This window comes from Phascolarctos cinereus, unplaced genomic scaffold (genome assembly GCF_003287225.1).
Source record: "Phascolarctos cinereus isolate Bilbo 61053 unplaced genomic scaffold, phaCin_HiC Scaffold_4;HRSCAF=312, whole genome shotgun sequence".
Taxonomy (NCBI): domain Eukaryota; kingdom Metazoa; phylum Chordata; class Mammalia; order Diprotodontia; family Phascolarctidae; genus Phascolarctos; species Phascolarctos cinereus.
The window spans coordinates 631,131,439-631,144,907 of record NW_027555847.1 but is presented as its reverse complement, the minus strand read 5'-3'; the positions used below and the strand labels follow the sequence as shown (position 1 = coordinate 631,144,907).

The window sequence follows — 13,469 nt, the reverse complement described above, 5'->3', positions numbered from 1 at the left end:
ATACCCATCATCTCACCACTTCTTTTGGACTATAATCTCCTTGAGGAAGCAAGGATTATGGTACAGTGGATATGGGGGCAAAACATAAGTAGCTAGGTGGTACATTAGACAGAGTGCTGGGTTTGTAGTAAAGAAGTTCAAATCTAGGCTCAAACATTTAATAGCTGTGTGATCTTGGACAAGTCACGTAACCTATAGGGCTATCTCAGTTTCCTCAGCTGTAAAATGGGGATGAATAATAGCACCTACTTTTTTCAGGGTAGTGACTAGGATCAAATGATATATTTGTGAAGGGCTTAGCACATTTCCTGACCCATAGTCAACACTTTAAAAATCCTCCCTTCCTTCTTTCCTATTTCATCTGTTTATTCTCAGATCATTGTCCATGGTAAACACTTTTTGTTGCATTTGTTGAATTCTTCTTGAAGACTTTATTAGAATCTGAGTTGTGACCCTCACTGGAAGGTTTACTTATTTAGTTTGGTTTTGTTTGGGGACAAAAATGTTCATTTCTTGTTGCTTTTCATTTTCCCCAGTGTTTTGGCATTTGTGGTGATAATAAGTCTTTCAATCTCCCCATTATCCTCTACACTATCAATATTTTTTTCATCTGATGGTGTCACATTATATGTAATATGGTGCTCTATCATTGATGAATAATTTATTGACTTAACTGTAACATTACATTGAGGAGTGGACACATTTCTGCCAAGGCTAGCTCAAAACTAAAAATGGAAGTCAGTGTTCTAGTTAAGATTAGATGCAAGGAACTTTTTCTTCATATCAAAGATCGGTAGCTTTATTAAAAAAACAATAAATATATCCTCTAAATCATGGCAAGTCTTACTTGATCACCTCAACAGAACATCTTCTAGGGAAGTTTTAGGAGTTTACCAGGCACCATTTATGGCATTTCATAAGATGTTAGTAAATGTGGCTTATTAGGCAGAAACGAAAATGGGTGCAACCTGTAGCAAACTTAAACACAGTCTGATACCTTGAGGGAAGCTTGTTTGATCAAGTGAGAAAATTTCTAATTTCCATTAAGCCGGATGCTGTAGAAATATATTTTCCTTTGATTTTTTTTTTTTTTGCTGGTGGTCAAGTACTAGAGTGTAAAGCAGCACATGTTTTTGCTGTGACTATCTGTCAAGTACTTTTTTGCAAAAGTAAATTTGAATTTTAAATATGTTCTTATAGTCTGGAACTCTGTGTGTGTGTGTGTGTGTGTGGTTACTAATACCACAGAAGTGGGAAGAGGGTCTTTGTTGTACCAGTGCCTTTACAATTCTTTTTCTCATTTGGGATCATTATCATGATCATTACTCCCCAACTCTACTGTAATAAAAAACAAAAATACATTTTGAAAGACTAGATTTTGAATCAGAAAGCATAAATTTGAAGTCTGTTTCTGTTGTTTACTAACCATTAAACAAACCACTTCCTCTGAGACTCAATTTGTAACATGGAAATTAAAAAAAGGTAGTGCTACCTATTTATCAGGTTGTTGTGAGGACCAAATGAAATGAACTTATTGTAGAGTGCCTTTGAAATCTTAAAGCACCATGAATGTCAGCTGCTATTATTATTACTGCTTTGGAGATACTTATTAGTATAGGGAGCTCCTGATGTGTAAACTTCTTCCAGGGTTGAAGATCTCTGGCTTCACTACAAGTCTATAATGTGTATAGGTGTAGAAAGTTGCCCCAGGGCAATAAAATGTTAAGTTACTTGCACATGGCATGGTCATTTAGGGTCATGCCCAGCTCTTCCTGAGTACAAGGATCTCCTTTAATCTGTTGTAACATACCATATATCTTAGTGAAAGTACTAGTAGTAGTAAGTAGTAGTGGTGGTGGTGGTGGCGATGATGATGATAATTTGGAATTCCTATTTATGTAGTGCCAAGAGACAATGTTGACATGGTTAGAGAGACTAGTCAGAAGTCAGGAAAACCTGGTTTTAAGGCCCATCTCCAAGATATACCAGCTGGAAGACTTTTAACCTCTCAGTTTCCCAGGCAACTCTCTAAGAACATAAGTTACAAAAGAGATGTTGAGCCACATAGAGTGCTTACTCTCTAGGAATTCCGTACATTTATAAAATCACAGGACCATTCCAAAACATAAAATACCAAGTAATCTATCTTTTAGTTTTCTTCCTTTTGTTTTGTGTCCCTGAGTCGTCAGTTTGTCATGAATGTAAAGAAGCAAACAAGAAACTGCAAATAGAACTCACAAGTTCATAGTAATACCAGTAATAGTAGTAGTACTGGTAGTAGAAGCAGTGGTAGTGGTGATTAATGGCGGTGGTAGTAGTAGCAGCAGCAGCAACAAAAATAATCTATGGCCTTCTAAAAGTAAATCTACTTTGCCTGCTTAAAAAGAAGCAGTAATGACTTTTTTTTTGTCATAATGTTAGTTACAGAGAGACTTTAGAATTAGTCTAGTACAACCTGTTTAATTTACAGGGGATAAACTGAGACCTAGAGTTCTAGTGATTTGTCCAAAGTCATATAACTATTCAGTGGTAAAATCAGAATTAGAAGAACCCAGAATCCTTTTGCCTTAGTCCAGTGCTCCTTTCACTACGCATTGTTTTATTTGTGATAGCTTAAGAAAATGGGAATGTGACCTTGCATTTAAAAATGTATAAAGAATGTTTTAAATATTTTAGTGTCCTTTCTTTTTGGAGAATATTAAGACTTTTCATAGCCAGAGTATATTAAATGTAAACTCCTTAGGGTATACTTAAGAGCTCTACTGATTAACCCTACTTCTTTCCTCGTACCAATTCCTAACAGTCCTAATTTCTTATACCTTTCTCCTAGTCCTTACTTTTCACCTCAGAGAAACAGAACTGCTATTTCCCACAAGCAGCCTGGCTAATCTCTGCCTCTGAAACATTGCCCATATTATTCTTCCTACCTTCAGTAGAAGCGGATCTAGAAAACAAAACTTGGAATAGGAGTAGGGAAGGTTGCCTGTGTACACAAAGAGTAATACATCTTAACTGTGACTTTAAAAAAATACATTAATTTTTTTAAATCACAAATTAATTTTCAAACACAGTAGTAATGTCAAAAAAGTCTATTTTTTTGTGGAATACACACACACATACACACAGAGTCAATATGCATATGTTGTAGCATAGGCCTAAACTCTGTTTTGGACAACAGCACAAAGGTGAAGTAATTTCCAAACCTAGCCTCAGATATGTTAGAGATTTGCTTCAGCTCTGCCTTCATCCAGTTGGTAGCAGACCATGGCCGTCAGCCTCAAGTCAAGGTGTACAACTTTTATTCAGCATTACTTTCCCTTACTAATCTCTCCTTCCACCAATTTTCACAGACTTTTAGAGTTAGATAGGACGTTAGATATCATCTAGTTAAAACTGTACTTTGCTGTCATTATTAAATCAAATTGAATGAAAACTGGAAAGTACTCTAGAGGTTATAAGGTCATTGATTTAGAACCAGAAGAGACCCTAAAGGCCTTGTAGTCTAGCCTTCTCTTTTTATGGATCCCAGAGAAGTTAGGTGACTTACCCAAAGCCATCTAATTAGACCCCATTACCTTTGCCTAAGAGGAAACAGAAGGTCAAAATTTAAATTCACTAGTAGCATAATTAATATAAGAATGCAATCACATCATTTGTTGATTATTTTTAAATACATATTTTTACATCCTCTATTAGGTTATAAACTACTTGAAGACTGGGATCAAGACTTTATTTCTTTTATTTATGTCTAAAGATAATATCAACAGTAGCTTATTTTTACAAAGTTAACAGTTATTAAGCACTTACTATGTATCAGGCATGCCAGGCACTGTGCTAAGTAATGGGAATGCAAAATAAAGGCCCCAAAACCGAACCAAAACACTTCCTTGCTCTCAAATAGCTAACAGTCTAATAGAGGAGATATAGCATTTAATATTTATAAATCTTTCATGTATGTTATCTCATTTAATAATAACTAGAATTTAGTGCCTACTTACTTTAGTGTGTCAGGCAGTGTGCTAAATACTTTATAATTATTATCTCATTTGATCCTCGCAACAATCCTGGGATATAGGTGCTAATATTGCCCCCATTTTACGGTTGAGGAAACTGAAGTAAATAGAGCTCAAATGACTTACCCAAGGTCACATAACTAGTAAGTATTTGATGTGGATTTAAACTTGGGTTTTTCTGACTCCAGGCCCAGCACTCTATCTATGGTGCAACCTAGCTGCCTCATTTGGTCCTTGTAACAATTCTCTGAGGTGTAGGATAGTGTAAATTACTTCTCTCCTCTTTTCATAAATCAGGAAAATGGCAACCAAAGATGTCATGCTTTGCTCAAAGTTACATGGCTACTAAGTGATAGAACTGGGCCTGAAAATTGGGTCTCCCAACTGTTCATTTCAGTGTTATTTCTACCACTCTTGTGCCAATACTGATATAATTTCTCTGTATTAAGCTTTCTATGTTGAGTGACTGCTACATCATTATTTCTCCTTGATTCTCAGAGGCATATATATTTGAAGGGCTGAGTGACAAAAGATTTCCCCCGACGACTATGTCAACACATTCAGGGTACTTCTAGCTCCTGAAGTTGTTGTCTATTTATAAATGTGCCACTGCTTGCACTATTTGTTCTTGTGCTTAGGAAAAGCAAATGCAGAGAGGGCTGGTTCTTACTTTATTACTTTTCATTAACAAGCTCTTCATTCATTCATTCATTTATTTATTTTTGTTTTTTGTTTTGGTTCTGTTTAGGCTCTAGACCAAGATAGAACTGCCCTCCAGAAAGTGAAAAAGTCTGTAAAAGCAATATACAATTCTGGTCAAGGTAAGCCTTTTCAAAGCCACCGGCATGAATTATTAAATGATGTCTCCAGAGCTTGCTTTGTTATTTGCAGGATGTTAAATTTATAGAACAGTTGATGCAAGTGACAAACTAGGTCAAACAGATTCAGTTTTTATCATCTGTCCCCTTCAGCTCTATTCTCTGCCAAAGTCTGTTAGTGGTTTAAAAAGAAAAAAAGAGCAACAACTTGCATTTGGTGTAGAAGGGTGAGGAGTGGGGTTTAACTGGGGGGACATCAATAGGGCAGCCTTTAACTCTGATAAACCAAACAAAAAAGCACGAGGTTTATTCCTGTGTGGTGATAATTTCACAGATTCACCCGGGCAATGGCGATCTCTCACGAATCTGATCTCATAGCACTTTATGTTCTTCTAATGAATGCATCATAGTCTAATGGGTAGTATGTTTTTTGAGGAATGTCCCATCTACCCTAGTGAAGGCTAAGCTCCTTGAAGATATAACTATGAACATAGTATGTGCTTTAATAAATGTTTGATTTTGAATGAATCAGTTCGATTCCACAAGTACTCCATACCTCTATACCTATGCTGTATTCTAGTTAGCAGCCAAGTTCTGAGGATACAAAAAAAGAAGGAAGCATTTATTAAGTGCTTACTATTTTCCAGGCACTATGATAAGTGCTGGGTATATAAATATAAGTTTAAAAAAAAACACCAGTCTTTCAGGAAAGTCCCTGCCCTTATTCTAATGGGGAAGACGGCACAAACAAGGGACCTGAAAAGTGGGGAGGGAATGAAGGTACCCCACTGGGGGTTGGGTACAAAGGGGACATGATTTTAAGTCACTAAAGTCAGGAGGAGAGCCTGGAGAGAAATAAAGGTGGGCCTTTTCAGTTTTCTTCTCATCATTGGGAAGAAATAAATTAAAGTAAAAAGTTCACCATAAATATAACTCATGGCCTTCAGTGCCATGGGCAAGAAAAGGCCGAGAAGCAGTAGTATCTTCTGTTCCTGGCCTACCCTTTCTTCCCTCTTTGTTTTTGTTCATGCTACCTAGCTATTCATACTATCCCACATTCCTGGAACAGACATCTACCCTACACCCATAATCCATAGCCTCATGGTAGAATTTCTCCCTTCACTCAAAATCCTACTCCAGTGTTAACTCTTCAGTGAAAGTCTTCCCTTTTCCCTCAGACCAAAGACGATTACTGAATTCAATTTTCCTTTGTACTTCTCATTTTTTGATTAGCTTACAAGTTTCCTGAAGTAATGGACCATGTCTGTTTCCATATCCCAAGCATCTAATTTGGTACTTTACAATTCTAGAGACTTAATAAAGTTGTCCATGTACAGTAGTTGATAAAAATTGTGAAGTTAATTCATTCAGATTACCTAGAACTTTGGAATTCTTTGTGTTTATAACTTTTGGTTTGCATGTGTGGTTTCTTCCCTTTATTAAATTATAAGATTGTTGAGGGCAAGGATTGTGTCTTATCTCATATGTGTATCTCTAGCAGCTAACTTATAATTTACCATTCTAGACACTTAATAAGTTGCATGTGTGTCACAGTTGATATAGTTTTGAAGTTATTTCATCATCATAGAAGTATTGACCTTTTAAATTACCTTAAACTTCTTCTGAAACAAAGACCCATATTTTTGATTCCATATTCTCCTGATGATGTGGTATGGCCAAGTCATAGAAATCCACATCCTTTAAAGAATTCAAATTGAGGATCATCCAAAAGGTAATAAAAGGTCATATATGGTAGGTGTGAAGAAGCTATAACCCTTTCAAACGAAGAATTATTTAGGAGAAATATTATTGTCATTGAAGATATGACTGGGAGAGAAAAGGGAAGGCAAGAGCAAAGAAAAGTCAATGGACAACCCACATTGCCTCATTGTTATTCTCACCAAGTCAAAAGAAAGAGAGGATCCCTGACTGGGAGGGTGGCCCTCAATGATGAACTTATGGGAGAACACAGACAAGAGTCACAGAGGATAGGCAGGTGTGGATAGGTTTCCACTGCCTGGCACATGTAGGCACTTAAGAAATGCTTATTGACTAACTGTATTGCAAGAGAGAATGCCACATCAGTGAGAACCAGATCAGTCATCACAAAAAAGACAGTAATGATTAGAATGGCTTTTTCACTACTCCTCATCCACTTGGAGCTTTAACTGCCATTCCCCCCTTCAAGACCTCTTCAGAATGAACTTATCACATTTGAGGCTGTAAGGAAAAGACAAGGGAATAAAAATACAATTATATATTAAATTCCAGAAATAAAACGGAGCATCCACATTTATAGTTTAATTTGGTAAAAGGTTCTCAGGATAAGGTGGGTTTTTTTTTAAACCTTTGTATCTGGGTTTCTCAAATCTTTTCCTGGTTCTTTCTCTTGAAAAGTTTTGCCAGGGTTCCACTAAAAGGTTCCCATGTTTGCAGTGCTGCAAAGCTTCTTACAATGACAAGCCCAAGAATAATTTTGGCTGTAGAGATTGTGAAGATTTTGTTAGCGTCCCCCTGTTTTCCCTCAAGGTGGATGTTTATAGTGTCTCTAGATTGACCAATATCATGAACATAGTAGGTGCTCAGTTACATCTTTCTTTTTTTAAAATTTGAATTCTGGGATGGGAGATAAGGGAAAGAACATGCTTCACAGATACCTTGTGTATTGTCCCCATGATTTGTTTTCTCTCCTTGGTTACCAAATCCTGAGATATTTGAGCTTCAGGGCAGAATGTTGTGTCAGTCTCCCAAAGTGTGTTGTCCTAGTTAAAGGCTTGCTATTTTCACACAGACCAAATTTAAGAAACTTTTAAAGGAAATTTGCTTTTTTTTTTCTAGTGCAGGAAAATTGTCCTGACCCAGACGTCAGTTATATTCTGATCTCAAGCCCATCAGAAATTCTTTCTTTCCTTACAGAATCTTGTACTTATAAAGCACAATAGAATGATATAGTATAAGGACTGTCTGGTAGTTATTATGTAGGTTTGTTATATTAATGGAAGTCATTTTTCCATCACTCCCAGCCCCTAACACCACAGCTTCATACATAATAGATACTTAATAAACAAACTCTTGGTACATTGAAAGTCTTTAATGGAAGCTGAGTGACTGTTTGTCAAAAATGCCTTGTAAGGTATTCCTGAACTGAGATGCACTGGACTGTAGGATTTCTGAAGTTCCCTACAACTTTGAGAGTCTAAAAGTCTATGTAATGATGTCACATTTTTGACAGTATGATGTGTATATGTGTGTGTGTATACTTATACGTATGTGTGTGTGTGTGTGTGTGTATATTTCAGCTCTTACCACGTATTTTTCCCTGAGTTTTTTTAGAAGAGAATGCAAACCTTAGATTTAGAGGCCCAAATGTTCAATTTAAATCAATTCAACAAATATTTACTAAATGCCTACAGTATGAAAAACACTTTGTTAGATGCTAGGAATACAAAGACAGGAACAAAACAGTTCCTGACATGCGCAACCTTCTAATTTCCATGGGGATGGGGGTGGGGGGAGGTGCCATGCAGCATATACACAAATATGTAAATGTAAAGTTTTAGAAAGACAATATTAAACTCAAGCCCATAGTGAGAATATTTAAATACAGAATTTAAATCTAATCTTTTGATTTTAAGTCACCTACATTTCTCAATGTATCTGCTTCCTTTCCACCTTCTAGAGAGCTACAAAGGAGGTAAAATCATTCAGCAAAACTAACTGACATTTCAGGAAAATCTGATATTATCTCCAGCATTCCATATAGTCTCTCATCTCTGTAAATAAGGGGCAGATGGAGGTGCCCTTCCAATATGTCTTTGGGGCCAAGCTTGGACATTTTAATTTCAGAGTACTCAGTTTTGATTATTGTCGTTCTTTCCTTTTATATTGTTGTAATCATAGTATATATTGTTTTCCTTGTTCTGCTCACTAAAACACTGAAAAGGTTTTCTTTGGAGAAATAAATTCATATCACTTTTTAAAACTCCTTACATTATAGCATTACATGATTTGCAGCTAGGAGATTATTTGCTCTCTAGAAGAATATTGATTTTAAAAATATATGCTGTTGCAGCAAGAAGCAACTTGGGCTCAATGAAAACATTCTGAAGTTTTTAAATGCAATCCAACCCTTTTAGTTGCAGTTAAATTCAATGAACATTTCCATGGAATCGTAGCATTGGAAGGGACCTTCAGAACTGTTTAGTCCAACCCATACTTGATGTATTCTGTATATAGTTTGTGTGTATATACTTTTGGAGGGGGGTGAGGGTGTTGTTTTGCATTTTGTCTCCTCCATTAGACTTTGAGATTTGATAGCAAGGACTGTTTTTTGTTTGTTTGTTTGTTTTTTGGGGGAGGGGTTGTTTTTGTTTGTTTGTCTTTCTGTATTTTCCAAGTGCTTATTAGCATAGTGCCTGGCACATAATATACACTTAATACATGCTTGTTGGCTGACTGATTCTATAACACTCCCCCAAATTAGTCCTTTAACCTTCTTTATTAAAAGATCGCTATGGTGAAAGGAGATTCACTAGCTTCCTAGGCAACCCATTCCACTCTTGGTAATACTAAATCCACTTGTTTTTACATCAGAACCACAAAAATTAAGTCTAATCCTTTTGTCCCATGACAGCCTTTCAAATATTTAGAGGCCAATATCATGACCTCCCCAATTATTTTTCTTTTTCAAACTAACATTCCATAGCTCTTTCAGTGAACCTCCAGTAGTGAGCAGGGTCGGTAGACCACTCAACATCCTTATAAGCTTCCTATAGTAGGCTTTCTGGCTTATTAAGTTCTTCAGAAAATGTGTTGCATAGAAGAGAATGCAGGACTCCACATTCTAGATAGTGTCTCTGTTCATGCAGCCTAACTTTACATTAGCTTTTTGGGTAGCCCACATCACATTGAGGTCTCCTTTTGAGTTTACAATCCGGTAACTATATCTCTCCCTCCCCCATGTGACCTTTTTCTCTTGAACTGTTGTTTTTTATTTGCCTCATCTTGAACTTGTACGGGTGATTTTTCTTTTGTTCCCAAGTATAGAACTTTATTTTTAATCTTATTAGTTTAGAGCAATCTTTCTAGCCTATCACACCTTTTTGAACCCTGATTCTTTTGTCTAATGTGTTAGCATTGTATTATCTTCAGATTTGATAAGCATGCAGTTTATGCCTTTATTAGTAAGCATGGTAAAGCGCATAAAGCCAAGGACAAGTCACAGATGGACTCTACTAGAGACCTTCTTCCAAGCTGAAGCCAAACCATTAATAAAGTACTTCTTTGGTTCCAGTCATTCAACCAGTTGCCTGTTCACCTCATTGCACTATCATCAAGTCCAGGTTCAGTCATCTTGACCACAAGGATAACATGAGACATTTTGTTAAATGCTTTGGTGAAATCTGGGTCTATAGAATTCCCATGATTTACCAATCTAATTACCCTGTGAAAAAGGAAGTGGGATTAAGTACCTACTATCTTTAAAACATAGAATTGAATTATATGATTATGAAGGTATGTGTTTTCATCATTTTATGAGAGTAAATAGTTCTATAGCTAATTATCCATTAAAAATAACCAAATGAGTGGAACATCAGTGTCTCATATCTTTCCATGATGTATGTTCAATGGAATCTGGGCTCTTGTTGTCCAAAAGGGCTTTTGGTCTTGTCCAGAGAAGCCACATGAGGTCTTATTCCTGGTATCCATTTTCTGGTATGTTTCCATTCTTGCCTCTCAGTTCCATCTTCCCACAGAGCTAAAGTTATGTGGTTTGATCTTGTAAAAAGATTTTATGAAATAAGTCTGTATTCTTGTTTCTCAAGATTAGAAGTGTTCGTTGGGGGATAGTCATTTAAAAAAAAATTTAAGTCTCTTTTGAAATATATATTATTTTTATCCTTCAGGAGCTTTACTATACTGATAGCAATGACAAATAAAAAAAAGTCTGAGACAGCTTTTAACATAAAAAAGCCATTGCTCTGCATGGCAGCCATTTGATTCAGAAATTACTTTGGGAGTTTGTTACTTGGTTGTTTTTCGTACTGTGCCTCTGGGTGGATAGATTCAGGGCAAGGATGGCACACAGGAAAGGAACCTACATTCTTGTCCTAACCCTTAATATTATTGGATTTAGAACTGGAAAACTCTTTAAAAATCCTCTCATCTGAGTATCTAATTTTATAGATGACTGAGACCCAGAATTGCTAAGTGACTTAGTCAAGTTTGCACAGGACTAGGATTAGAGTTGAAATCTGATTCTGATAATAATAACAACAGAATTGGCTATTATAACTGTGAGCTGATTTGTCCAGGTGTTCTTAATATAAGGCTCTGTACATAGAAAACATTTACTGAATGTTTTTTGGATGAACTAAAGAATAAATTAACAAATCAATAAATTTTCAAACCATTCAGTAAACATTCATTAAGCTCTTACCATGTGCCAGGCACTGTGCTAAGTGGTGGGAATATAAAAAGAGAAAAAAGGCAGCCCCTGCCCTCAGAGAGCTTACATTTCATTTTCATGTGTTGTTTTTCAGATTTTTGGACCTCTTAGATCTTGTGGTCAAAGATAAACTCATTGAAGGCAGGGACTGTTTCATTTGTGCCCTTATATCCTCAGCACCTGGGACAGTGCCTGGCACATAGTAGGTACTCATTAATGTAGATTTTATAAATAATATCAACTCTAACTTAGGAAAATTGTTTATACATAATTTTCTTGATGCAGTAGAAAGAGCCCTTGTCTGAGGTAAGAGGACCGGAATTCAAATATCAGTCTGGGCAACCTTGGACAAGTCACTTCACCTGGGCTACAGTTTCTTCATCTGTAAAATAAGAATCTTAGGTTAGATGATTTTGAGGTCCCCATTGGCTACAAATATATTATGTATGAATTCTGACTTTACTATAAAAAGTCATGCCAGCAGCTATAAAATTTTTCAATTAAACTCTTATCTATTGTGTGTTAATTTCATGGTTTCATTTTGCATATTAGCATTTTTTTTGTAATTCTGGATATCCATCATATGACCTATATAGTTATTACAGAAAGCTCAATTAGTGAAGTTACATAAAATGTTGAAATATTTCTTCATGTACAAGGCAGACTTGACCTCCAAAAATTATCTTCTCTGTATTCCTGTCTTATGATTAAGAGGGCTTAGTGTATTTGATTCAGTAATACTGAATTTGCTTGGGTAGGAATGAATGAAGCTTTTTTTGTTTGTTTGTAAGCATGCAAAATAAATTGTGGTTCTTTATAGACAATGTCCCCTGCTTTTTATGTTTTCTATAAAGCTGTGAAGAGTCTACTTAGATTTCCTTCCCAGAAAAATTTTGCAATTGAGACCAAATTGGTTTAGACCAAATCATTCCCATCTTCCCATAGAAGCCTCCTTTTCTGCAGTTCAGTTTCTTCATACAGTGTATATGTTGGTCTCATCCCAAATATAGGGGGAAAAAAACAGGAAAAAAATCCCACACTAGTGCTTAGACTTGTTGGTTCCTCAGTTATTACAGTCAGCTATTCCAGAATGGACTTCCTTGATAAATTCTGAGCTTCCTAACATTAAAAGCCTCCAAGCAGAGGCCAGATGAGTAAGTGAATGAATGAAAAAAAAAAAAACATGTATTAAAAGCCCACTGAAAGATCACTGCAAATGGCAGCTGCAGCTGTGAAATTAAAAGATGCTTGCTCCTTGAAAGGAAAGCTGTGGCAAATCTGGACAGGCTACTAAAAAGCAGAGACATCACCTTGCTGACAAAGGTCCATATATTCAAAGCTATGGTTTTTCCAGTGGCTGTAAGAGTTGGACTATAAAGAAACTGAGAGCCACAGAATTGACACTTTCAAATTGTGGGACTGGAGAAGACTTTTAAGATTTCTCTTGGACAGCAAGGGGATCAAATCAATCAATAATTCAGGTTATTCACTGGAAGGTCAAATACTGAAGCTGAAGTTTAAATATTTGTCCACATAATAAGAAGCTGGGACTCAACAGAAAATATCCTTAGAAAGATTGAAGGCATATAAGGGACAAAGGCTGGCAGAGGATGAGATAGATAATATCATGGAAAGAACAAACATGAATTTGGACAGACTTCAAGAGATAGTAGGAAATAGGGAGATCTGGTCTGCTGTGGTCTATAAGCTTACAAAGAATCAGTTGAACCACTGAACAACAATGTATAAAGCACTGTGCTAAATTCCAGGGAGAGACATAGAAGAGCAAGACAGTTCCTACTTTTCAACAGACTCACATTATAATGGGAGAGACACATAAAGGAGGTCTCAGCTGCAAGTTAGATGGAAAGACCCATTGGCCCTTGGGTGCTGCAGCTAAGCGTCTTCTTTATGACGCCATTTCCACTGATTAAACTATATCCATTTCTGATATTGAGCTGTCTGATGGTTCCAAGGACTTTTATAGTGAGAATTTTCTCTCTGGGTCTTCAGTAGCTGTGGTTGTTAAGGAGGTTGAAGCTGTAATACATGCAGAGGCAGTTGACAAGTCAAATATTCACAAGGATTGCCTCTCTGGGTGATGGCTGTGAGGACTGAGCTTGAAGCATTATTGGAGGTCTTCAGGGCATTGCAGTTCTCTGGGCTCTTGGGCACTGAATTATTAGATGT

At 36.4% G+C, this 13,469-nt stretch overlaps 1 protein-coding gene across 7 annotated transcripts in view; it reads left to right on the top strand.

The window, feature by feature from the left end:
* ASAP1 (ArfGAP with SH3 domain, ankyrin repeat and PH domain 1) overlaps positions 1 to 13,469 on the top strand; it is a 606,833-nt gene that overhangs the window by 391,709 nt on the left and 201,655 nt on the right. For all 7 annotated transcript variants that reach the window (XM_078153734.1, XM_078153735.1, XM_020997892.2 and 4 more), the window contains one exon: positions 4,762 to 4,834. In XM_078153734.1, the coding sequence (XP_078009860.1) occupies positions 4,762 to 4,834 (73 nt within the window). The remainder of the gene's footprint in view (positions 1 to 4,761; positions 4,835 to 13,469) is intronic.